At 37.9% G+C, this 26682-nt stretch overlaps 3 protein-coding genes across 4 annotated transcripts; 2 read left to right on the top strand and 1 right to left on the bottom strand.

Annotated features, from left to right (window-relative positions):
• Positions 1-1904: 1904 nt before the first annotated feature.
• On the top strand, positions 1905-3880 carry lsm5 (LSM5 homolog, U6 small nuclear RNA and mRNA degradation associated). The gene is made up of 5 exons (XM_053342282.1): positions 1905-1973; positions 2940-3035; positions 3121-3148; positions 3237-3309; positions 3603-3880. Exons 1-5 carry the CDS (start codon positions 1928-1930, stop codon positions 3633-3635), a joined length of 276 nt encoding a protein of 91 aa, XP_053198257.1. The 5' UTR covers positions 1905-1927; the 3' UTR covers positions 3636-3880.
• psme2 (proteasome activator subunit 2) lies at positions 3869-8168 on the bottom strand. Its single transcript, XM_053342279.1, has 12 exons — positions 8001-8168; positions 7687-7719; positions 7513-7575; positions 6216-6302; positions 5716-5764; positions 5526-5623; positions 5370-5438; positions 4913-4980; positions 4756-4810; positions 4590-4676; positions 4406-4504; positions 3869-4197 (listed from the first exon to the last, which is right to left on the bottom strand). The coding sequence occupies exons 1-11, from the start codon at positions 8046-8048 to the stop codon at positions 4424-4426; spliced, it is 738 nt and encodes a 245-aa protein (XP_053198254.1). The 5' UTR covers positions 8049-8168; the 3' UTR covers positions 3869-4197; positions 4406-4423.
• A 2130-nt stretch (positions 8169-10298) lies between these two features.
• Positions 10299-25975, top strand: LOC128382269 (E3 ubiquitin-protein ligase RNF31-like). 2 transcript variants are annotated; one of them, XM_053342265.1, is made up of 24 exons: positions 10299-10478; positions 11501-11706; positions 12501-12647; positions 12851-13006; positions 13126-13182; positions 13290-13422; positions 13633-13785; positions 13896-14049; positions 14476-14627; positions 15201-15343; positions 16271-16513; positions 16629-16973; positions 17714-17899; positions 18052-18258; positions 18778-18951; positions 20267-20365; positions 20809-20898; positions 21003-21117; positions 21570-21682; positions 22833-22946; positions 23100-23148; positions 23539-23632; positions 24820-24985; positions 25257-25975. In XM_053342265.1, the coding sequence occupies exons 2-24, from the start codon at positions 11503-11505 to the stop codon at positions 25302-25304; spliced, it is 3342 nt and encodes a 1113-aa protein (XP_053198240.1). In that variant the 5' UTR covers positions 10299-10478; positions 11501-11502; the 3' UTR covers positions 25305-25975. The 2 variants fall into 2 exon arrangements, with proteins under 2 accessions (XP_053198240.1, XP_053198241.1); XM_053342266.1 differs by having other exon boundaries at positions 16385-16513.
• The last annotated feature ends 707 nt before the right edge of the window (positions 25976-26682 follow it).

Raw genomic sequence — 26682 nt, forward strand, 5'->3', positions numbered from 1 at the left:
AAGTATTAGCAGAGAAGGGTAGTGAAAGGGCTATTACAGTAAAAGTAGTGGTTTGGTCCCTCTGACTGATAAATTATTATATATGACATCATTAGATTATTAATACTGAGGCATATGTGTGTAAGCAGCATGTTACTGTTGTAGCTGCTGGAGGTGGAGCTAGTTTCAAATATCATTCATCATTCAAACAAAGCAAAAAACAAACATATCATGATATCAGTAGTTGAAGGAGAGCTCAGATACTTTACTTAAGTAAAAGTACTAATAGAGCAACGCAAACGTATAATATTAGTTATTAGTTTAGTTCAGTGGTTTCCAACCTAAATAAGAGGGCTCATGAAATCATTAATGGGAAAGGAAAAAACAAAACTCTGATACTACACAAAACAGTTTTACAAGAGCAGCAGTAAGAAAAGAATAAAGAACAATAAATAATAAGTACAAAAACAATAAGAACAATAATAGTCAAAAATATGTAATAAAGATAATCGTAAAGTAAGTAGAAGGAAAGTACCTCGAAACTGTACTTGAGTAAATGTGCTTAGTTACTTTAGTCAACCCCTGCACATGACAGAAAACAGCAACCAACTATCTTGACTTTGACTCTTGGTGCCAGTCAAAGAATTACGTCATTAACCAGAGCACCACGCGCCATCACGTGGAGCTCGATTGAAGCCCCTGACTGCAGCACGCGGACCTCCCCAACACTGTGGGGTCTGCGGTCACAAGTTCATTCATTCATACTTGTTAAGCAGCGAAGCAGTTATGTGATGTGCAGCTATAAACCATGGAATGACTTAAAACATATCGATCACATTGTAAATGTAGAGTTGATCATGTGAAGTAGTTGCACATGAAGATTAACATTAACAAACACAAACCACAGGCTCAGATCAGTCTGCAGAGACTTTTTTGATTCTGTTCTTATTAGTCAGTCTTAGGGCCTCATTTTTGTGAATCCAGCAGACTGGTGCAGATTGAAGTCTATCCACACCCTAGTGCACCTGTGATGCACTTGGATGTAGGGTGGAATCAGAGAGAATACATTATCATACATTATAGGTGGGCTTGTTATAGGCCTAGATCAGTTTCATCCACTATGAACACAGGGCTTACCCCATCATGATACACTGACAGTTTGAATCCTGTGAAGAGTTTACAATAGAGGATATGTTGTCTGGGTCATAAAATGTCTCAAATATGAATACAGCAGCTCAAATATACTGCCAAGAACAGAGAATAACTCGTTCTGAATGTTTAATTTGAATTCTCTTTTATGGAAACACTGATGATCCAGTAATCACCATGTTTTATAGGTGGCAGTACATACCACAATTGTACTATATATAATATTATAATGTAGAATTCAAAATGTAATCTAGTTTTTTACATTTTATGTTTTTATTGTAACTTTAAAATTTTAATTAGCACAACAATACACCAATTGGTGATGCTCAGGGGCGATTCTAGGATCAGACCTTTAGGGGGGCTCAGCTCCTAATGAGAATTTGACATACAATGCTCTGCAAGTGTTCAAACCCCCTTCTAAATTACTCATATTACTGGATAACGTAAATTACAACAAGATTCATATATAGTAGAGTGGTCTACTATGATGTAGGTATAATAATAATGGTTCAGAACCAATCAGATTTCTACAGAGAGGACCCTAAGATAGTTAATTAACTCCAAGGGAAAGACAACATTATTGACAGAACTATCCAAACTACATTAGACCTGTTAATAAAACCATTTAACCTGTAACATACGTGTTTGTCCCATCTCTAACAGACACCCATAAAAAGAGTCTGAAATCGCCACTGGTGATGCTGCACGATTGATTCGGGTTTGACTGCTTTTCTCTGATTACCGCCGTACTCCTTTTCGATTGGTCGTGACTGGTCTTTCAGTCAATAGGTTGAACATCATGGCGGCTACTCCAACTACAAACCCCTCACAGTTGCTCCCACTCGGTGTGTAAATCTTTAATAACTTTATATTTATATTTTCAGAAACGAGTGATGAAGCAGATAAAACAGCCAGGACTCGCTGGCGATACTTTGTTGTGGACTGAAGTTAAGATTATTAGTAATATGTCGTTAGTTAAGGCTAGCAGGTAGCTGCTAACACTGCTGTGATGATTAACGAGATACAGATTTATTCGTATTATTTAGTTGTTTACGAGACACTAAATTCAATTTACATGCAAATAAATATTTTCTGCGTACGGACAGCTCAAAGTAGGAGATAGATTCTCAATTAGAAATTGGCAATGTAGATATTAAACATGTGACACCTAAACGTTTCCTCTTAAATATAACTACCAAGAAAATAAGCTGAGCTATTATTATTATTTTTATTATTATCATTCTGTAAGTTTAATTTTCTTATCGATTTTATTCATGTTTTTTCTATCTTTTTTCTCTTCTTTTAACCAAGTCTTAGTCTAGGTTTTATTAAACATAGTCTATTTAGTTTCCAATAACCACCATGAAAAGCGTCATTTCATTTTCTTTTTCATTTTTCGGAGCTTATGGACAAATGTATTGGCTCTCGAAATTTCATCGTACTGATTTTATTCTCTTGTATTTCATTTTACTAGTCTTAATATCTATTTTGACCTTTACTCTAACTTTTAATAAACCTTTTCTTGTATTCTCTTATTTTACTTATGTATTTTATTATTTTATTTATTTATTTTATATTTTTATTGTTTTTACTTTATTTACATTTTCTAAACATTTTTATCATCCTTATTTCTCTTGTGTGCAGTCTGGATTTGTGTCTTTTAATTGGTTCTTTGTTTTTGTTCTCCCATAGTTTTTATTCCTTTACTTTATGTTATATGATTGTAAAAAAACAAAACAAATGACCACCATGAAAAGTGTCAGAAAAACTACATTATCTCATCTTATTCCACTTTCATTTTCATTTTTCAGAGCTGGTGGACAAATGTATCGGCTCTCGGATTCACATCGTCATGAAAACCGACAAAGAAATCGTCGGCACCCTGCTGGGGTTTGATGACTTTGTCAGTATCCTTTACGTAAAAAAACACGTGTGATTTTACCGATTGCTCAAAATATTGTCCCAGATCTCTTCCTTAACTTGATGTTTTAGACATGGTCTTAGAGGATGTGACAGAATTGTAAGTACCACTGTTTTTTCCAGTAAGTCCTGAAGCCATCTACTGACTTTTCTGTTGAGTAATGTATTTTTATATATCTTTGTTTCAGTGAAATCACACCAGAGGGAAGGAGGATAACCAAACTGGATCAGATTCTGCTCAATGGCAATAACATCACTATGGTATGCAAATCATCTCTATATTTGTTAACTGTAGATGAATTTTATAGCCTCACATTTGTATTAAATACCTCCACATGACCTGTTAGGGTTAAAGGATAAGTGGTGATTTTCTATGTTTTTCTTATTGCCAACAAAGATATATAAGGCTTTGAATCAGCATACAATACCAGTAGTTAGTAGATGAGCTGGTTTGGTTCTGCACAAGATTTGTTGATAGTAAGAAAAATATAGAACATCAGACTTCCTCAGTATCCCTAATTTCCCATTTCTTCTTCATTCTTTCCACTCTGCAGCTCATACCTGGAGGAGAAGGCCCTGAAGTATGAGATGAGGAGGATCATCACTGGATGCTGAAGCTGTTTTGTGTTATGCCTTTCCTACGTTGTGTACCTTAGTTAATTATGTCATTATCGTTCCTCCCCGTTGATCACTGGAGTGGAAAATATTTTTGTTATAAAATTCCTAATTGAGTATTTGTTTTACTAAAAAGATAAAACTGTATCATGAATCACACATGACAAAAAAAACAGGTTTTGTTACAAATAAATGAGAATCTCACTCAATATAAAAACAGTTTTCTTTATTGTCTTTTCTATTTCTGAGAACTCCTAAACAAACAATGAAGCACACAAAGATACATTTTAGTGCAAGTGTTGGGACAAAGTCAAAGTGTCATCACACACACAACAGAAACAATAAAACTTTGACCCATTTTTTTTATAACTTTTTTTCTATCTCAGCTGAAGAAGCAAAATTGAGAAATGGAACTGATTAATGTATAGATGCAGAAGACTGAAGAGAAGAGTTGATTTGTGTTGAATCCACCATGTGAAAAAAAGCGCTTTAAGGCAGAGGATAGAAGAATCTGTCCCTGTACCTCCAGATCACCTGTAATCAGATAAACACACAGAACACTGAAAGACCCATCACACAGCTTCAGTTCTGAGATGAAGATTCTACACAATGGATAATATAACAAGCTTTTAAAATACAACACATTGTTAATGTCTATGAATTGTTAACAGCTCCACCAAACTGATTTTTCCCTGTAAACTTCTTATATGGTTTCATTCCAATAACTGTTGACATATTTTACCTCCTCGTCCCTCCAGGCTCAATACATGGAAGGCTTCTCCTCTCCTTTTGGATTGGTCACCTTCTCAAGATTCTTGCTGATGATATCATAAAGTTCAGCCTGAAACCAACAAGTAGAAAAGTGATTAAAACATTGTACAACATCATGGTGGCAAATATATTATCAGTTGACTAGTGTGACTTACGTAGAATCCACGGATGTCGAGAACAATCACCCTGATTTCAGAGTAGATAGCCTCGTCCTTGTCATGGACAAGTGAGCGATAGTCCATCTGGAAATAAAGAGAACATGATTAAATGTATCTGTAATGATACATTCAATTGATTTGTGGCATGAAGATGAACACTCACCACATGAGTTTCCTTGGAAGCTTTGCCAACAGCATCTCCTCTCTCTGAGAAGTACCTGTTTGAACAGAGATGGTTTTATTGATTCAGTTCCAGGAGCATTAATGATGTCAGCCAGGTGAGAAGTGTCCACATTGTGTGAGTCTGTATTCAGCCTTACTTGTTGATGTTGGTCTGAAAACCATCCACTTTGGTCTTTACTGCAGTGATTCTCTCCAAGATTTTCTCCTGCATTTAAAGAAAAGTTATTGGCCTCCAATAAACTAGAGCTGCTACAATTAGTTGATTAATCGATGCTAGATGTTCGATTGACCGAAAACGAATCACCAACTATTTTGATAACTGATTAATCATTTTGAGTCATTCTTAAATGTGAATATTTTCTGGTTTGTTTAGTCTTCTGTGACGATAAACTAAATATCTTTGGGTTTGGACTATGGACTGGTCAACATTTTTCATCATTTTCTGACCAAATACCTAATCAATTAATCACCAGATTCAACAGAGTTAGACAATAAACAGATTAATTGATAATGAAAATAATTGTTAGGTGCAAAAGCGTTGTCAAAAATGTGTCACCATGCATGCCGCAGTGTGTGTCTTGAATCTAAATGTACCTGAATGGCAACACCAAAGTCATTCCCATCCTCTATTTTTGGGATGAGGTACTGAATCCAGCAGGACACCTACAGTAACAGAGCAGAAGTGAGTTCATGACATCTTCATCTCTACTTTGTTGAGGGTAATCTTTACGTCAAGAATTCAACACTTACAACAATTATGGTCTCTCGAAGAGCAACAATCTCAGGTTTCACTCGATCCAGAAGCATCATAATCTTTTCATTCCCCTTGATGAAGCCACATTTTGGTGCTGAAGGAAGAAGGAGCAGAATGTAAGCTATAAATTCCATTATATTCATTATATTCTGAAACCACATGCTATCTGTCAAAGACACACTTTACCTTTCTTCTTTTTCTTGTCCTCATCTTCGTTCTTGTCAGTCTCCATTTCCTGAAAGATTAATAATGCACAGTCAAAACGAGATAATCATGTCCAGCTATTTCACAAAGAGACACCGTGCTAATGTCACTTTTACTGTGGGCAATGGTGTAGACATTTCAATTCACATTTTGTTATTCGGTGGTCATTTTCTTTGTCTTTCACAGCAATAACAAGCCAAATGAATTGTCAGTAGCTAAAGGGGAGTTAAATGATATTTAGTGATGACCTTTAACAGTCATACAAGGAAAATCTATTGCAGCAGAGGTAAAGACAGACATTTCTACACCCACAGAAGCAGAAAATACAGCAGCTAAAAGATGTGTTCTTTCTGATAAACTCTCACATAAACTAGGGCTGCAACTAACTTTTCTTTTCTTTTCTTTTCTGATAAATTGAATTTTCTTGTTTAAGGGTGCTCAGAAAGCTCTGGATGTGAATCAGATGGATGAACAGGTCTCACCTCGTCCTCCGGGGATGGAGGGTCAGGAATGGGGATGTCCAGCGGAGCCTGGAGTGAAGACATGTCTGTGATACTCATGGCATCATCCTGAAAGAAAAACAAATACAGAGAGGATGAGATGATAAGCAGTGGTGACTTACTCAGACCAGTTACTTAAAGGTGCTATATGTAATAACTGTGAAGCAATTTACGTGTATTAATCGCTTACTGTTGCTAATAAGTGAATGGATTGTAACATAACTTAAAAAAAGACTGTCCACCAATTTGTCTCGGTTGCCTATAACTACCTTTGGAGTTTTTCTACAAAAATCCAAAGATGTTGACATTTACGAGCACCAGAGCATATGGGCGGAGCGACGAGCGGCTATTTTAAAAAAAAGGTGGAGCAGAGCCTTATCTCTCGCTCCAATTAAGCTCCGGTTTGGCTTAGGCTTGGTCTAATAGTTTATTTACTTATGTAAATCATTATTTCACCAGTAAAGCTTCACCGTTAGAATACAAGACTCAATGAAGTGGACATTTCACGGATTTTGAATATAAAATTGAAGATTTAAAGGGCAGCCGTTAGAAAAAAATCAAAAGGAGTCATAGACATTGAAAGTGGTTACATAGAAACATTTCTATATATTTTTTTTTTTTTGCCTGATGTCCACAGTGTATATTCAGATTTAGATCCTAAAAAATCTCTTTCACAAGCCTGTGGATATTGCCCAAGTCCTCCCCACCTTTACATAGTGATAAGATACTGTTTAACGGTAGTGTCCATTTATGAATAGATTACTAATTAAGATTTGATGTGTGTAGAAATCTCATGGGTTAGTTATTAATATAAGTTTATCTAATTGCCTTGCTGGGCGTAACACCAGTTACCTTCAAAGGGATCACCTGTGTTTATGCTGTTTAAGAGGCATCTATACTGCATGTTTGTGACACTGATGAAGGTGCTAATGGTTAAATTAATTGCCAACTTTTTGGATAATCAATAAATTGGTTTGGGACAAGAAAAAATGTCCAAATTCTGCAATTCCAGCTTCTCACGTGTAAATATTTCCTGATTTCTTTAATCTTCTATGGCAGTAGACTTAATGTGGTTGTATTTTGGACAAAACTAGACATTCAAAGAGCTCACCATGAGTGCCAGGAAACTGATGATGTCATTTCCACCATTTTGTGACATTTTATGGATCGATTAATTGAGAAAATAATGTACAGATGAAATGATGATGAAAATAATCGGAAGTTGCAGCCAATATATTTAAAATGATCTTTTGTGTGTTAAAATATTGTACTTGCTGACCCTGAGCAGAGCATCCAACTGCACAATCTTCAAGGGGATTTGACTGGAGAACAGGTTATCTGCCTGGAAAAGCATTAAAACAAGTTCAGTGTTGCAGCTGCTTGTTTTTGAAGAAATGTGGCATTTTACACATGAAATGACAATATAGGCTAACACATCTGCTGCTCAACAAACCTCATGATAAAGAGACTTGCGGAAGTTTTCCACCTGCAAGAGAGGAAGAGGACAAAGTGAAGGAAAACTGTCGAAAACATGTTTGCAGCTGCTGAGTCATGTTACATTTACTTTCGTTTTCCTCTCAGAAGGGGGACTTTCCGCACCTTTTACAGTAAACTAATACATTAATATGTATTTCAACACATTTATGATTAACAGAAAGAAACGATCAGCTTGTTAAAACCCACTGGTATGTAAAGTCTTTCAGTATTTATCTGCAGACATGTCAGGCCTACCTGCACAGAGCGCATTTAATCGCTTCATTAACTTACCTGAACTGCGCTGCTGCTGCTTATCTTCAGTGCTGCTGCCCTCGACATGATTACGCAGACTTTTCCAGTTAAAGACAAATAAATACGCCGGAATTAGAAATATACAGGTTCAGATGAGGACCACGTCTCGCCAGTGTGATTTTTATTTCCTCATCCAGTTTACTTTCGATTTTGATGTGGGAGGATGCAGTTTGCGCCTCCCACTGTCTCGATTTACAACTTCAAAAGTTGCTTTAATGTCCTCAGAATACAGCAGGTTGTATAGCTTCATCAGTAAAAACAATATCTATATCTAAATATCCGAAGTGAGTTTCAATTCAATTCATTTTGTCACGTGTTAATGTGGTTAAACTTTTTAATTAACCATATAGTCTCATTGTGTCCAAACGTCCCTTACGTGATGCAAGATTAGGCCTAAAGACAAGAATATTAACTAACAGTGGATGATTTTTCATTTGCTGTGAGGATAAGTTTGTGTTGAGGCTGTGATTTCATATTTTTTAAAACTCACATACTCTTTGTTTAAGTTGACCTAAAATAGGATAGTCACTCAAAACACTTTCCCATAAGGGCATTGTGAGAATATTTTCATTAGCCTACATGTCAAACAGTTAATAAAACAACCATCATTGTTTTTAACTGCAGTACTTTTATTACCAAAAAGAAAAAAATCAACTTTCCATTGCACTATATTTCACATGGCTACCTTGCAAGTCCTGTGACAGGTGTTTTTTTTAAATCTTTGCCCACTTTAGTAATCTGCAAATATTTAAAGAGCCCAAGATGTAAAACCTTTTTTGTCTCATTGTCACCTGATGTCCCAAATTTTCACCCTACCTCATCAATCATTTATAAATGTGTGGTTAATTCTTAATGTAGCTGTCAGGGAGCAGAGAGAATGTGTTTGTTAGTTAGTTTGTAGAAGTTTACTATCACACTATATAATGGTCCAATGTTACATGTAGTAGGTAATGCATAGCAAAGTACATTTACTCAAGTAGGCAGTACAGTTTAAGTACAGTTTCAAGGTACTTTCTGCTCCACTACATTTGGCGTCTTTAGTTAGTTAATACGGAGATGTTTTGATTTTACATGAAATAATACATGATGAGCATATAAATTATTAATCCAATAGGTCCTGTGTTGTTCCTTGTAGAAGAGACATTTGGATGCTTGGCTTTCTCTGTCCGAGCAACACGCTACTGGAACAATCACCTATACATATACAGCTGCAGCTCATTCAGAACGCTGCAGCTCGAGTTTTGACCAGAACAAAGAGATCAGAGCACATTACTCCAGTTCTAAAGTCTTTACACTGGCTCCCAGTCAGCTATAGAATAGATTTTAAAGTTCTGCTACTGGTCTACAAATCACTGAATGGTTTAGGTCCAGAATACATGAATGACATGTTAGTAGAATATAAACCCAGTAGAGCTCTGAGATCTACTGACTCAGGTCAGATAGTTGAGCCCAGAGTTCAAACTAAACATGGTGAAGCAGCTTTTAGCTGTTATGCTGCACACAACTGGAACAAACTACCAGCAGAACTGAAATCAGCCCCAACAGTGAACACTTTTAAATCCAGGTTAAAAACACTTCTCTTCTCCTGTGCTTATGATTGAGCTCTTTTAAAGCACTTTACATTTTAATCTTTCTTTTGCACTCTATGTCCTTTTAATGATTTTAAAGCTAATTTCTTTCATTTGCACTCTATGTCCTTTTAATGATTTTAAAGCTAATTTATTATTTTATGCTGCAATCATTTTATTTATGTCTTTCTATTTTTCTGTACTTTGTTTTTATTATGGGGGGGGGGGGGGGGGGGGGTGGGGGTGGGGGTTAATTGTATGTTTTACATGTTTTTCTGTTTTATGTAAAGCACATTGAATTGCCATTGTGTATGAAATGCGCTATATAAATAAAACTGCCTTGCCTTGCCTTGCCTTACCTGTTCAACCCTTTTGTCTGTTCAAAAAAACACACTGAAACACTGGCTCAAACAACACCAGAGTTGCAACCATAACTAACAGACTATGTTTTTTAATGAATTATTTGTAGCTAAAAGAATTCCATCTTTTATTTTGAAAATAAGGATCAGGCAGGAAGTGAAGGAAGAACAGAAAAGCTGACGCTAGCTTGGAGCAACCGGAGGGACGAACTCTCGCGATAATCGGGTCAGGTTAGGTTCATATTTAACTAGTGTATCGCGAGATTATTGTAGCCCGTCTCTCCCCCTGATTCAATCCAGCACACAAACGTCAAATTCGAGTTCCGCATTGAAGGAACTAGCTTCATCTGCGCAGCCACACAGGCACAGAAAGGGAAAGGACCAAACCTCTGCAGCTAGGCGAGACGATAAACCACCGATATGCCTTTAAAACCTCGTTAATGTTATTGACAACACAAAGACTTCCCAGGACGAAGTTAATGTCGAAAGAAGCCGACTAAACTCGTGAAGAAGGCGATTTAATTTAGCAGGTATGTAACGCTGTAACTTTCGGTTTCAGTGAATTGTTGTTATTTTGTCTTGCTTGCTAGCTTAAGTTGAGCATTTAAACACACCAAAACAATGAAATTCATGTCCTCACAAACTCTCAATAGATACAATGTCGCTGTAAAGAAACGTAAGTATATATTTTAGTGTTGTTTTTGACTTCTTTGCTCACTTGGCAGCAGTTCGTAGTAGCCTGGACTTTCCCATGTTATGTCGTCATATGACGAATTGAACCTGAAGTGACTGAAAGGTCTTACAGACACTGACAGGCTGCTAAATAAGATACGTTCAAGACCTTTTTAGTTTTCCTTGCTGTCATTTTACACATGTTTAATTGCCAGTTTTAATTATTTCTTTGTTTACAAGTATTACAGTAAAAGTACATAAGTATTATGAGCTTTTTGTATTTAAAGTATAACAGTAAAAGTAGTGGTTTGGTCCCTCTGACTGATATATTAATATAAAATACATCATTAGGTTATTAAAGCGACTCTTACCTTTCTTGTATTTCACACAGCACTTTGAAAAAACTTGAACAGCAACAACCCCTGCTCCCTCCTATGTCCCCACCCCCGCACTCCCTTCCCCTCCACCACCAGTTTTCTTTTCCCCCGTGGTCCGCTTTTGTCGGTCATTGTCAGTCGCCACTGACTGTTTACGGAAGGGAAAAACAGGCAGGTCGCTCGGCCAATCATATCATTCGGACTGAATGATATGATTGGTCAGAGTTTTCACAGAACCATATGAGAATAGAATAATGATGAGTTTCTATGCCTGCCATAAAAGCCAATAAACATAAAGTTAACATTGAGTCCTTTAGGAGGCCTTCAGTTAAATGGGTTTGTTTGACCCACAATCCCAAAGATCTTAAATTCCCACTGAAATCACATTGAAACAGAAAAGGCGAAACCTCACATTTGAGAAGCAAGAAACCAGAAACATTGCACTGGATAAAATATTTAAATGATTCATTTTTTTACAAAGCTGTCATCTCTCAATTCAACAGCAATGAGCTGCAGCCCTCCATCGGTCCAGATGGATGAGGTGAGGAGGAGAGCCCAGTCCCTCCTCTCCACCACAGGCTCGGCGCAGGATGTGAAGGCTGAGGTTCAGACCATGGCCGGCATGCCTCTGCCTCCGTCTGAGAAGTACCGGCACTTCACAGCGGATGCCATGCTGAGGGACAACACTGCAGATCGCAACAGACAGGAGGTAAGGTTTTATATCCAGGTTGAGCTGGTGGTACTGTTTGCACATAGACATTATTTCCTGACATATCGTGAGCTTATTAGTTATCATTTTAAATATGAATATATTTTTATCATTACACTGAAACCATAAAGTAGAAGTGCACATACATGAAAAGTTATGCTACATAATGGTAAAGTATTTTCAAATAAAGGCAACAAAAATTAAGTTTACACTTCACTCAGTGTTGTGTATATAGTTTTTTTCTTTTTTTTTTAAAGAACATAATAAAAAAAACATCTCTTACATAAATAAAAGTTACTTAATTACATGACATTAACTTTCTTTTTTAACAAATATGACACAAGAATGATCGAGCGATAGATAGATAGATAGATTGATAGATAGATTGATTGATTTACTTTATTAATCACCAAGGGGAAATTTAAAATGTCAGAGCAGCAATACCACAATACATGGCACAAAGACAACAAACATAGAAATCACACAAAATACCTACGAATACATAAAAACACACCCTCCCACCCTCAGCATTGCTAGAACCCAGTATAAAAGTGCATATAAAGGCACAATAAATACATAGGTAAAAGTGCATGTATAATAGTTAGGGTCAGGGTGCATTATGTAAGTGAGGCATTGTACAGTTGAATATGTCTGTTTTGAGAACATGAACAACAAAAAATCAAACTAAACAAAAAAACAAAAAACAAAACTTGTTTGTTAATCTGGATCAGCTGCATCCACATCAGGACATTAATCACACATTACTAAACTTACTATCTCATTCTCTACATTAGGCGCTGGAATCTCTGAGTCGACTGGTCAAGGCCTTGAGTATCCTGGAGAAGTACGGTTGCAACCTGATCTGTCCCGCCAGGCCCAGATACTGGCGTAGCGTCAAGCACAATAACCCCGTCTTCAGATCCACAGTGGACGCCGTCAAGGTGAGAAAAATCCTGACAACAGTTGTTTTTTAAACTGTTCTGAGAAGGCACAGATTTAAGGTTTAATAAATGGATAATAATGGTTTACACAGGTTTTTTCAATGTATTTCTGCTTTGAGCTAAGCATTGGCTGAATTTCTGTAACTTTTTGGTGTAAATGAAGCGGAACTAACTTCTTGAACTAAAATTTAAATGATCCACAGGGTGGTCGAAGTGTCCTCTATCTCTACGGTTACACCAATCAGCAGGTAGATGGCCTCAGTTTCCCAGACGAAGCCAGTGAACCAGATACTGAAAAAGTTACCGCAGTGACGCTGGAGGTCATGACCTTACGGACAGAGGTGGACATGCTCGTTAAGGTTTGTTTAATCCTGATAAATGATCTGATGCCTGTAAACATCTGTTTTACGTGCAAGGAATTCACCGTCTTCCATTTATTCTTACTTATCTATGGGGTTTTTTTTGTTCGTCTGTTTAGGGCACACATCCTCACCTAGAAAACTTCAAAGATATCATCCCATTTGTCATCCAACAGGTCTGTGCCAACATTTCCAGTTACCATGTTGTAAACAAACTAGTGCTAGTACTGCTACTACATGTATAAAATGTAAGGAGTGTTGACTTTCACTCTGGCTTCTTCAGGATCAGCTGGAGAGTGATGCTGTGGTTATCCCGCCTGGAGAGGATAAGCATGGAGACGAGCCCGAGGTTCTGTCCCCTTCACCTAAACCCCCTCAGGTCCCCGTACAGGGACAACCTCTGAAACCATCAACAGGTGAGCCGCCAAACACACCTGATTACCTGCTTTGATGATTTGGGGCAAGAAACCAAGAGATAAAACTGTTTTATACTCATGTATTGATGTTTATATAGTTCAGTTTGGTCAGTTTGGTTGTTTAGATTTTGTTCGTCATTGCAAAAGCGTGTTTTTGTTTGTAACAAGACGTCTGAAAACACTTGGTATCTTTTTTTTCTCTCTCTCAAGGCTCTCCTCCATCGAGTCATTGCAGTTTGTGTGGTGGCACTGTGTCTCTGCTTTGCCCGTCATGTGACAATAAACCTTTCTGTGATGCATGCGATGACCTCTTCCACCGTCACCCTTCTAGAGCCAATCACAAGAGGCAGAGCACCAAACAGGGTATGCCTAATAATAAACATGTTTTGTACCTTGTTGTATCAAAGATATAAATTGGGGAAAAACAGCATGAGCAGAAAAGTTTATTTTAGTTTTTTTTGTTTTTCTCCCAGAAGAGACCTGTACCATCTGTGGGCTTTCCGCTGTGCATGCTCAGTGCTCCACATGTGTCCAGAAGCTGTGCCTGAAGTGTGACAAGATCTTCCACTCTCACCCTGACCGAAAGGGGCACTCTCGAACTGTTATTACACCAGCCAAAACATCCAGGTGAGGGCAACGGGAACTTGAATGTTTCACTTCCTCATGTGGCAGCAGTGTGGCCAAATCAAAGCTGGTGTGACAATATGAAAAGATGTGGTTTTTCAGGGGTGTCGTGGTGGTGTTGTGGTTATTACGTGTCCTGTATACTGTGAATGCAACTCGCCCAGTTCAATTACAGTCAACAGACCTTTTTTAGTTGCCATTCTCTCTCTCCACCTCTCTTTCAACTATTTTCTCTCGAATAATTTCCCCTAAAAAAAGAAAAGAAAACTCTTACCTCATGACAAAAATTAATAATACACTTCAGAGATTTAGTGTGTGATAACATGTGGGCCATTATTTTATGTAAGAAATAAACTCTTTATGATCTGTAACAGGGAACTGTAGTGCTGTAGATTAAATAAGTTTAATTGCTTTTCTGTTGTTTTCCAGTCCATCTTTGTCACCTTGGGAGTGCGCTCATTGCACTACAGTGAACGAGATGCGAGCTGTACTTTGCACAACCTGTGAGCGGCCTCGACTCGCCACAGCTGCCTCTACCGTTCAAGAGAGCCCACTGTCAGTGCCTACATCACCAAACACAGGTGAGATACAGATACCTGTATACAGTAAGCGAGTAAAGATTTATTTCAATGGAATGGAAAAAGCACCAGTAATGGCAAGATTTACATAAACGAAATAGAAAGTATGAATGAAAGTAGGAGTATAAGAAACTTTTGAGGATTTTTTAAAAAAGGTTTCAGTTGAACTTCATAATCAGATTGTAAGAGGGAAACTATTAAAAAGTTGAAGGGTAAAGTCCTGTCATTTCAGATAGAGCTCTGGGAACTCTCTGGTTAGCCAGTCTGATAGACTTAAAGTTATTATATGGGCACAACAATTCACAGATGGGCTCAGGTGTTCACCATGTGGAGCCTGATAAGCAATAACCTTTAACCTGTGTTTGTTAGAAGACAGGTTGCAGCATTTTGATCCGTCTGTGACCCCTGGTGCAGAGAAGCATCTGCATTTGTTATGTTTCTCCACTCTTTATTCAGGTTTCTCCTTTAATTTGTCCCCTGTCTGTATGTTTCGCAACAGGATTCTTGACGAGATGTTACAAACAGTGTCTGTACCTAGCAGTTTAATTGTTGTTGTGTCTGTGTTTGATCCCTCAGAGTGGCAGTGTAAGAGCTGCACAGTTATGAATCAAGGCAGCAGCATCCTCTGTGAGGTGTGTGAGCGCCCTCGCCTGGCCACTCGCCCGCCCGTCGCCCCGGTGCTGTCCAGCCCAGGATCTCTGTCTGATGCTGAAACAAGGGTTTGTCTTGCTGTTGCTTTCTACATCTGTACACTGCAGGGATGTAGGATATCACAATCCTACTAAGGTTTCAACATTTCTGCTGAGTGAAAACCTTCTTTGACAAACCTGAACACCGAATGGAGAGTTTTTCACAAAGATTTTCATAGGTTGTCCCGTTCCTCAAATTACCTACTAAGTAAAATCAGGTTAATTGAAGTCATTTAAGAATTCAGTTTTCTCACTGAAAAGCTGCAGTTGTCCATCAGACACAATCCTGGCTCCAATTGGTTCTTTTTGTCCGGCCGCAGTGGACTCTGGCAATTTGCAGTAGGAGCAGTAGGTGGGGCTAAATGAGCCTGTTTTGTTTTTGTTTTTGTTTTTTTTACAGATTACTAGTTTCATGTAATGCTGTCTTTACATAATGATAGTCTTAGCAAATATGACAAAAAGTTAATTTTATAAGACATACCAACTGCAGCTTTAAAGGGTATTTAAGAATCTTAAGTTTTAATTTACAAAAGTCTTATTAAATATTTTTCTTTTGCTTGCTGTAGGCTGCTATATTAGTTATTGAATACGGTTGTATCTGATTGCAGGCAGGAAACATTGTACACCTATGAACTAGAAGTGAGACTGGTGCAACAGTGGGTTGTGTTGAATGAAGCTGTTAATTCCCTTGTGTGATATTTAATTTCGTTCCTACCTGGTTTTCATTATACTTTCATACTTTGGCTGATATGATTGTGAAACAGGTCTTAATTTGCAATTTAAAAGGTCTTAAAATGTAAAATGTAACTAATAATAATTGTAATTAACCCTGAATAAAGTCAAAATGATCAAGATACATAATGTGTGGTCATTATGTGGCCTGTAGCTTCTAAACCTAAACATTTTTTACATTGAACATAATTTGTTGTTTATTTTTTTCCTTACTTCTTTTCACAGTGGACCTGCGAGCACTGCACCTATGTCAACACGAAGGCCACCTCATTGTGCGAAATGTGCAACCTGTCATGCAAAGACTCTGCTGGACTTAGTGTTCTGCGGTCTCACCCGCAGACTCCATCCATCACTAAAGATCAACCTCAGCCAGGCGTGAGGCCCCAGCCGTTACCCAGACTTAACCTGGAGCTGGCGAGACAGAAGATGTTGAGGGAAGACGGACTTCAACTCATCCAACAGATAAGAGTAGGTCAACTTTTCACATAATTTCGTATTAACTCAAACCCAGGATTGAAACCAGATAAATAAAAATGTGATTAGGGTGGCATACATGATGATACCCCCTGTTTCTCATTCCTAGGAAGCAGAGAAGCGCGGTGTCAGCCCAGAGGAGGTGTACGCCGCTGTCTGTATGTGCGGTGGCAGCAACATCAACCCCTGTGATTGGCTGACATCAGAGCTCCCGCACCTGCTGGATGAAATTTGCGCCATGGCAGCCTCTGTCCAGCTAAACTACAAAGCAGGAGATTCAGAGACACAGCCGCCCACGGTGGAGAGAGACAGAGACGAGTCAGAGCAGAGCGGTCCAGTCGTCACAGGTGAAGGTGTGAAGCTGTCCAGAGCTGAGGCTAAGCTGGCGTGGTTGGCAACAGGAGGCGACACTGACCGAGCAGTGAAACAGCTGCTGAGAGACCGTCAGGTTAAGGTCAGAAAATTCACAACTGTACTCTACCTACAAGAGTTTTTGTTGTAAAATCTACATCTTACACTTTTGCCTTTATTGCTTTTTTCTTTTGCCCAAGCTTCTTAAAGCCCAAGATGATGTTTTCAAATTGTTAACCTCTACTTCTGCAAGGAGGGGACATTGAGAGCATGCTCCCTTTTCCAAGGCAAACATACAAACAGAGACAACATTCAAAGACATCAACATTTCATTCATAGAAAACACTCCGGTTCAGATGTTTACAAAAGAGTTTCACTGTTCTTCATGCATGGACAGTACATGAGTGGGAGCTTTTTACAGACAGTTTGGGGAGTATCTCCAGACACGTCGACCTTGAAAGATAAATTAGAACTAAGACGGTCTGTGGAATGCTAGTATGATACGTAGGAGTGTTGAACAATGGTTAATGTGTTTCAAAGGAAACATTTAAACTGAGGGTAGAAGAACAGAAACAACCAATACTTATCTTATAAGGGCTCATACAGAGATACACACACATACTGCATGTTTATAATGTCTTTTATATGGAAACATGAGCTTTTGTTATTCTTCCATGCTTGCAGTGGTAATGCAACGGTTTGCTGTTTTTCTTTGTCATATATGATGGTAAATTAAAAATGTTAGGCAGGCAGGCCATTTTTTCCCTTAATTATAACTTATCCGATATACTGTATGTACAGTATGTTTTGATTTACCTCTCTTCTGTGTGTGTCTGTATGCAGATGAGAGAGCTTCACTCTCTGGGCTTCAGGGACGTTTCCAGGTGTGAGGAAGCCCTGCGGCAGAGTGGCGGAGAAGTAAAGGGGGCTTTGTCTCATCTTCAGCGCCCTGTCTTAGAGCCCTTCCACCAGCGCATCTGGACCGATCAGCCTGAGCCACCGATTGATCCCAAACATCACGACAAACAGGTTACTCTACATTGAAAATTGCCTTTAGGGCCTTTAGAGTTCACACATGGTATCAGATGACGATAGTGTGACATGTCTGTATACTTTTGGGGTGTGGCGTTTTATAATTGACTCACTAATAATTCCTTGTTGTGCTTTCTTGCGTCCCGCAGAGGATGTGCCGGCGTCTGCTTGCACTGTATGACTTGCCCAGCTGGGGCCGCTGCGAGCTCACCCTGTCGCTGCTCCAAGAGCCGGACATCGCGTACTCACTTGAGGATGTAGTGCAAGCTGTGAAAGAGTCTCACGACAGAGATTTCATCAAGCGTCTCCTTAATAACGAGTGCCCCTGCTGTCTGAGTATCTTCCCCCGCAGCAAGGTGCGACGACAATAGGGGCGGACCCGGTTCATACTTTCCTTCATTTTGTTTTTAAACAGCTCAACACTGCAAACTCTCTGCAAAGTCTTTAAATGTTTTATGTCTTATCTTAAGCGAAGTATCTTGCAGAATTTTCACATTTCACTTCTAACTTTTTTTATATCATAAAGAAACAGCTACACTGAGTGATGTAGTTAAGCAAAGTAAAATTAGAATTAAATGCAATGACTCGACTTGTAGGGACACTTTACCAACTGCTGTAGTACCAACTCTACTAGATAGCTGGAGTCCTGTTATAAATCAATAGCCAATCAATAAATGAAACTTTGATAATTCTTGATTTATTGCTTTTGTCAGTTGACGCTGAGATGTTGAGACTGAAGACATCTGATTTATAAACCATAGAAAAACTATTCAGTAGTTTATTTCATTAACTAACATACTAAAGAAGTGATAGAGTTATGAAGTTCAACATTTATTTGACAGCTGTTTACTTACTCTTCTCCGCTGGTCTTACAGATGCAGTCGCTGACTTCCTGTCAGTGTTCCGTGTGCCACGAGTGCTTCGGGCAGCACTTCACCATCGCTGTGAGAGACAAACACATCAGAGACATGGTGTGTCCAGTCTGCAGCGAACCAGATATCAATGACCCCGAACAACTGGACAGCTACTTCTCCACACTGGACATACAGGTGAACTGACAGAACATGAAATGATTGTTTTGTGCACGTTTCAGAGAGGTTTTGATTGGCTTTTTCACTGAAAACATTAAAAATCTATAAGAATTAATATTAATTTCTCTCATGTGAGACAGGAAGTGTGTGTAAAGTACTCAAACACCCAATTTACACTTGGGGCCAGATGTATAAATGATGCATACACACAAAGCATGAATATACTATTTCCCTCACAAAAAGGTATTCATAAAAACAGAATACCCACATTTCACACACTTCAGACCAGAGGCAGTGATATGATATGGTGATTTTTTTGGGGCAATCTGTAAATGTCAATCAAACATGCATCTATATTTTATTTTGCTATTGATTTTATTTTTGTTTTATCCTTAACTGCACCACACTTGTCACTGTCAAAGTCTGTTTCGATATGAGTGCTCAAACTAACCATTAATTGTGTTACTGACAATTACAAAATTGCTATGGGATATTTGCAGACAATGTCCACGTCCATTTGAAGAATTCATTGTACAGACATTTTCAATAAGTACACAGGAAATGGCTAAGCATAATGGCGGCTGTTCTGCAATTTTTGGTGAACATCATTGGTGCAAAACAATCAATGAAACTGCACTTCTTCATTGCTGTTTGTTTCATTGAGCGGTGTAAACACGGGTGGAGCAGGCAGCATGTTGATACTAAAATGGCAGGATGAGGTCTCCAATTGTGGGAGTGGAAATAACTTGCATGTGTTTGTAGTCATGAATGTTCACAGAGTTTTATGCATCTGGCTCCTGCTGTCAACATGCTATCTGTTTCTCAATAAAGAGAAAATGAAAAAGACCACATCTGTACGTGGTCGTGATCGACTTTGAAATCACCCAACAACAACAACCACCTCTTCTCTTCTTCTCTCCCTGTAATTTCAATCTGTCCATCAAAAAGCCGCAAAGGGAAAATAAGTAAATCCTGTGAATGAGGACACACCATGTTTATCAACAAGTCTGCCAGCTCCACTGATGAAATTTGCATGTTGAGAACTGATCAGTGTTGGCAGTGTCTAGATAACAAGAACACTTATTAATCCCTGGTGTGAATGCAAATAAGTCCTTTGATCAGATGTTCCTAAGCAGATAACATATCCTGATACAGATCACATGCTAATACCAGATGGAAATTATTATTATGAGTACGCAGAGGGAAAGTTAAATCAAATGTGTAATAAGCCATAAACAACAATCTTGAATTAGCAGGTAACAGGTAGCTAGAGGAGCAGGTTATCTTCGTTTTAAACAATGCAGTTTGTAACATCCAGTGTGTTGTTATCCAGCTGCGGGAGTGCCTGGAGCCTGACGTGTACAACCTGTTTCATAAAAAGCTGACGGAGCACACACTGATGAAAGACCCAAAGTTTCTGTGGTGCTATCATGTAAGTCGCCTGCTGTCCACAATATCCAAATGTGCTCATTCTTCCCTGACGCTCTATCAGCTCTTCCATCTTTAGGTTACTTGCCATGCTTTTCAAACTTTATTGTAGTTTATTTACACGTTGTTACATCAGTACATTTAGTGCCAAGGGAGGACAGTTGGCAGTGGGGCACGAAATCGAAGTGAATATAGTAAGAAACTCCTGTAGAAACTACTACTGTAAAAGTAGCTTCCCTTTTAATGCTCAACTGAAAAATAAGACCTTTTTTATTGAGTTTTGAGTTAACCATAGTTTATTTTAAATGTACCCCACTGTTTTTTAAGAGATTCAGGTGTGTTATGCTAGTAGTGCCTTATGTAGCCTGGAGCTGCTAACCTCACAGCTTTCATTTTCAAACTTTCAAACTTGTGGATATATAATTTTGTTCTTTCTATCTGCCTCAGTGCACCTCCGGATTTATCAATGAAGGAGACCAGTTGAAGATCACCTGCATGGCTTGCAATAATAGTTTCTGTGCTCAGTGCAAAAAACCTGTGAGTACTACATTTATCTTATCCAACTCAAATTTGATTGAAAAGAATTAAGCGAATATTGGTGGAAATGCTCATTAATCACGTGACCCTCTGTTTGTATGCAGTGGGAGCCTCAGCACCAGGATCTGTCCTGTGAGCAGTTCCAGCAGTGGAAGAGGGACAATGACCCGGAGTACCAGAAACAGGGCCTGGCAGGCTACCTGAGAGACAATGGCATCAGTGAGGCTCACCATTTTACCCACAACCACAAGTTTCATTTCAGTTTTCCCTAACCACCTTTATTTATATAATCAGCCAGCCTCATCCTCCACAGTGTCCGCTTATCTCTCATTTGTGACTGACTCACTAATTCAGTGATTAAAAGCAGTTTTCTTCTGCCTGTTTTTAGCTTCTTTTTCTTTTTTTTTCTTTTTCTTTTTTTTTTTTTTTTTAAATCTAATTGACTCTTTTGGTTAACTAATCCATGCAACAATTAATGGAAAACCTCTTTTTTTACCTGTTCTTAGGTCATAGACACAGGAGAGAAAATAATTTAGATCAGACTTGTTCTGTTTCACCCCTACTTAGTTAATTATACTAATGCATCAGACGTAGTTTTCACTAAACAAACCAATCACAACTTTTAAATAAAGTTTTGAATAAAAGGATTTACCTGAATTCTCATCTTACAGCCTGTCCTCACTGCCGATTCCCGTACGCACTGACGAAAGGCGGCTGCATGCACTTCACCTGCTCCACGTGCAGGTACGAGTTCTGCAGCGGCTGCAACAACCCCTACCAAAAGGTGAGGTCAACTACAACTACAATTACCACAAGGTTGACAAAGGTTTCAGTTTGAGCTGCTGAAGGTTTTTTTTTTTTACTGTAGACTTGTGTCATTATTGGTATTAATATTAGGAGTGTATATCTCTCAGCACAGTGTAATTATTCTGCCTCATCTATTTATGTCTCAGATTAATGTACAGCATTTAGACAGCTGAATATTCCACCTTGAAACTATATTGTATTAAAAAAGTCTTGGATGTAATTTTTCAGATTTTAAATATCAATTAAATTGTATTTGATGTGGGATTAAAAGGTCTTTTAAAAAGTCTCATATTTAACCTAGTTAACCTGCAGAAAGGCAGACTTATCATTCTCATCTGTTCTGTTTAATTTACATTCTGCCATGCCTGCAGATTGTTCACATGTCCTTCCTGGAAACATCTCATCTCACATTTGATTTTATCACAACTTGAACTGTCTTTCTTTTCTTGGTTCAGAGACATAAAGTACATGAACACTGACAGAGTAGAGACACGAGGTATAGAGAAGTAACAACTGGAGCTGTAACAATTAATACATTAGTTGAGCGAAAGAAATTTAATCTTCAGTATTTTGGGGGGGTTTAAGCAAAAATGGTTTCAGCTTCTCAGATGTGAAGATTTTATTTTATTTTTAATTGACTGTTGGTTCAGACAAAAAAAAAGATATTTTAAGACGTAACTTTCAACTCATTTTATAATTGTAAGCGTGCTGTTTCACTACTTTACATTTTATAGACAAAACAATTAAATTGAGAAAATCATAAATTGCAGCCCTACAAACATAAATCATAATGTATACATTAGGAAACATGAGAAGTAAATAGACAACAAAACAAGATATATCTTTAAGATGAGTGAGAATATGTAAAATGTAATGAGAGCACATAAAACAACTTATCACATTGTATCAGTATTGGTTTTGTCACACTGCTCCTGAAATAAGGACACAATTGTCCGTTAAGGTGCAGAACACTAAAATAATACAAATCATTATGTGAAAGAAGCAAAGTCCATACATTAAATATTAAATCAAATAAAGCAAGTTAAATAGTGTTGCACTCACTGACTACAAATAAAAATGGACTTGACTTGGGCCTGCATTTTTATTTATGTTGCTCTCTGTTGCAGACTGCGTGTAAGACAGTTAATTGCAACTTAAATGGTCTGCATGCTCATCACCCTCGAGACTGTCTCTTCTATCTCAGAGACTGGGAGCCGCCCAGACTGCAGGCCCTGCTGCAAGTGAGTATAACTCTTCTTGTGTAATATCCAACTTCTGCAAAATATATATTTATATATTACATTTATGTTATTTCATTGTCAAGAAACCAATTTAATGTGAGCAGCAGTATAAAGTCTAAACTAATAGTAATTAATGTTTCTGTCTTTCCTCAGAGGAGTGGTGTGGAGTTCAACACAGATGCTCCTAATGAAGCTCAGACTGGTAAAACATCTGTTCCCTTCTTCTCTTTCAGTCACGTTGAGGAAAGTAAAGAAACATAGTTTAAAATATATTTCATCTCAGGATTGTCCCTCACCCTGGACACAAGTTAGATGACATTAACTAAAAAGGTCATCTAGAGACGCTTACTCAGATCTGGTGTCATCATTGGTCTAAATTTAACTTTCTAACTTCGTATTTTGTAGCCACATAAACAAACAGTTTAATCTCTATATCTTTAAATCTACCATAGAAAAGAAATGCTGAATGGTTTCTTTAAAAGTTTCTAATCACTTCCTTGTATTTCCCATCAGTTCTATGAAAATCAAATCAAAATGCAAAAAAAAAATTCATTTCTCAGACGTGTCATTATTCTCTACTCTCTCCTCTCAGACACTTGTGGAGTGATGGAGCAGAAAGATGGAGGTCAGCAGAATGATTTACCGTGCGGCATCCAAACACAGCCTGGCCAAGCTGGACTCTGCGAGTGAGTGTTTGATGATGCTGCTGCTGCAGCTGCTGCTGAGTCTGAATCATCAGTCAATGTTTGTTTGTCTTCCCCAGCAGGCATTTGACTGGGAGTTCCCCATTGCTTTAAAATTATATTGGAAAAATCTGGTAAAACTGTGTGTTGCTGAGTTAAAGGGCACCCTAACAAAAATGGAAAAGAGTCCAACTGCAGACTAGATGTCTTCACAGGTCAGATAGGCTCTTATTTTACAGTTTCGGGTCTGTATGATACCTAATACTAATGGACACAAGTGTTTTTTCCCACTGTGACTGTAATGGACCACATGATCAGAGCTGATACTGCCAATAGATTGTCTTAGCTGAGAGGAGAATGAAAACTGAAACTGAGGCTTTCTTTGTGGATGTGAGGAACAAGTTAAAGTAAAAAGAGAACAAGCAGGTAAAATGACATCAGGGCACTTCGGCTGTCCGGTCCTGCTTCATGCAGATAGTTGATTAAAGATGATGATTATAAAAAGGTATGCATATTGCATTCAGGTACAGTTTTTAGAAGTGTTTTGAATCCAGTCAAATTTTTTTCATTTCTTGTAGCTTGTCAGGTAAAACAAATATGAAGAGAAGTCAGTTAAAAACCCTACAACCTGTTGAACAAGTTTACATGATTGCCTTAAAACCACATTTCAGAATAAAACTGCCCCCCCCTCCCAACTCAATATTTCCAGTATTGTGAAAGTCAGTGTTGTTTGCTAAAGATGGAAAGCATGACAGCAACTACAAGACAAATGTTTGACTAAAGACAAAAGTTGTGTGGGTACATTAACATCCCCTTTTTATGTGAAGGTCTCATACACATTGTTTTTTAATCTATTTGAAGCTAATTTTTCACATCAAAGTTACTCTACTGTTGCCTCCTAATCTTATTTCTCTCCTGGGAATCCCTCACCCTTCCTGTTGGCTCGATGCCGCTCTGAGGGAGGTCTGCTGCTGACTCTTCTCGAAAAACAAGCACATTCTTTCTCTGTTAGGTCATTTTGCTCTGTCTGGATTATGTTAAAGACATTTAGTTAAGGCTGGGGGTTGTAAGATGTAAAAATTGAGTACAAGTTTAGCAGTATTGAAGACGGAGTATTCATAATTACTGAAAAACAGGAGAATTGTATGTTTTATAAAGTCTCTAACAAAAGATGTGTGTTGTTTCTATAGGAAGCACTACAGGGAGTATCTGGTCAGTCTGATTAACATTCACTCTCTGGACCCTGCTGTGATCTACGAAGCCCAGGAGCTGATCCGAGCCTGTGAGAGATACCAGGTGGACACGCAGAGAGGAGAGAACGAGGATGATAAAACTTACTACGATCGACTGCTCATGGTGAGACACATCAGTTTACCGCCACACAGGTCAGGGTTAGTGCCTCGCGCAAGGGTAGCGTGCTGGAAGATCAGAGTCTCAGCTTCACAGGTGCCCTTTAACAAGGCACTAGACTGTCAGCTGGCCGAATGTAGCTCTGTGCCTTCACAACAAAGCAGAAGTGTTATATTTTATGCAACAGTTTATGTAGAAATCAGGTTGACAGTGGAAAAAGTGCTTGATTCAGTTTCATGCATGTTTAACATAAAGATTGTTTTTTTTTCCTTCACAGAAACTGAGGGAGGTTCCTCTTGGAGAAAAGGTTCCTCGAAAGAAATAAAAGATAATCAACCTGAAATCTGCCCTCAAAACATCCACAGAGTCGATCAAGAGTTTATACAACGAGGATTATGACCAGCTAAAGTCTTGAATTTAAATGAAGCACCATATTCGGTTTGCAGCTCTGGTCAATCACAGGCTGCTCTGTCCGATATTTAAAAAAACATTTTCCTGTATTTGTTGTTCTGATCTCACAGTTTAAAGTTAAAATTTTATGTTCATGTTGATCATAAACTGATTTTAAAGAGAGAAGAGAAGCGGTTGGAAAGGGGATTACCTGCTTCTTTGTGATTTTCTACTAAGTTCATCTCAGACAGTTTTGAAGATGCTGCAAGTATATCTGATGTTTTCTGTCTTCAGGTCACACTGACCCCCAAAAATACACTTTAAAAGAGGAACTTATTTATAGTATGAGGTTTGAATATTGATCTCTTATACCTCAATGAAGAAAACCTTTATTTTAATAAACTGGGTGGATGCTCAAAAGTTTTCAGAGAGCCATTTTGGAAATGTATGTTAAGTTTCTGTGTCATAACAATGGATGGATATTAAAGCCTAATATACCATCTGAATAAAGTGTTTCTTTACTGAGAGTTTCTTCTATCACAGTTTTATCCTGTGCTGCTTTATTTTTGATGGATAAATGAGATTAAAATCAAACTTAATAAATCATCAATGACTCATTTGTGGATTTGTTGATGTCCCTGCATTTCTCATACAAGTCAACACATTCAGTTACTGCACTTGAGTATTATTTGACCATTATGAATTATGAATGCAGGACTTTTACATTATTGTACTGATGACATGATTTAAAAATGAATGCTGAAGAGAAAGGTTTGTGAGTAATTGACTCTGAAAGAGATTTTTTTGTTAATAAAAATTTAACAAATCTTTATCAAATGATTTTTGCTCCTAGTAACAGGAAAATTCTTTGAAAAACAACAATGTATTATCTACTAAAAAGGTACCCAGAAAATTGAGTCCATTTAGTTATCAGACTACAATTTAAAGTCATCAAGGATCTTAAATGATTTTTGGTGTTTTGGTGAACCAGGCATAAAAGACAAAAAATCCCTTAAAATACAGACGCTACTAATGCATGAATCCCGTAGAAACATATTTTTAAAATGTTATCTGATTTGATCTAACTTTTATTTCATTACAAAGGCCTCCCTGTGATGAGTAATGTCTTTCTCCAGAGTCTCCTGGTTAGTATGGGCAGCAACCTAAAAGAAAATGAGACAAACTACGTCACAAGATCAGAATTTGTCCTCTAATCTTACAAGAAAAACCAGCAAGGAACAATTTAATTATTTAATAGTGTATGGATGATTATACACAATAATAAATCCATAATTTAATCCTATTTTTAACCA

This window comes from Scomber japonicus, chromosome 21 (genome assembly GCF_027409825.1).
Source record: "Scomber japonicus isolate fScoJap1 chromosome 21, fScoJap1.pri, whole genome shotgun sequence".
Taxonomy (NCBI): Eukaryota; Metazoa; Chordata; class Actinopteri; order Scombriformes; family Scombridae; genus Scomber; species Scomber japonicus.

What these genes read in the sequence shown, in the direction of transcription:
- lsm5 (XM_053342282.1), top strand. Translation starts at nt 1,928, where the DNA reads ATGGCGGCTACTCCAACTACAAACCCCTCACAGTTGCTCCCACTCG. An exon ending in CTCACAGTTGCTCCCACTCG is followed by an intron (nt 1,974 to 2,939) that starts GTGTGTAAATCT and finishes TTCATTTTTCAG; the next exon opens with AGCTGGTGGACAAATGTATC. An exon ending in TTAGAGGATGTGACAGAATT is followed by an intron (nt 3,149 to 3,236) that starts GTAAGTACCACT and finishes TCTTTGTTTCAG; the next exon opens with TGAAATCACACCAGAGGGAA.
- psme2 (XM_053342279.1), bottom strand. Translation starts at nt 8,048, where the DNA reads ATGTCGAGGGCAGCAGCACTGAAGATAAGCAGCAGCAGCGCAGTTCAG. An exon ending in AGTTGGATGCTCTGCTCAGG is followed by an intron (nt 6,303 to 7,512) that starts GTCAGCAAGTAC and finishes TTTTTCTTTCAG; the next exon opens with GATGATGCCATGAGTATCAC. An exon ending in TTCGAGAGACCATAATTGTT is followed by an intron (nt 5,439 to 5,525) that starts GTAAGTGTTGAA and finishes CTGTTACTGTAG; the next exon opens with GTGTCCTGCTGGATTCAGTA.
- LOC128382269 (XM_053342265.1), top strand. Translation starts at nt 11,503, where the DNA reads ATGAGCTGCAGCCCTCCATCGGTCCAGATGGATGAGGTGAGGAGGAGA. An exon ending in TGTCTGATGCTGAAACAAGG is followed by an intron (nt 15,344 to 16,270) that starts GTTTGTCTTGCT and finishes TTCTTTTCACAG; the next exon opens with TGGACCTGCGAGCACTGCAC. An exon ending in GTATCTTCCCCCGCAGCAAG is followed by an intron (nt 18,259 to 18,777) that starts GTGCGACGACAA and finishes CTGGTCTTACAG; the next exon opens with ATGCAGTCGCTGACTTCCTG.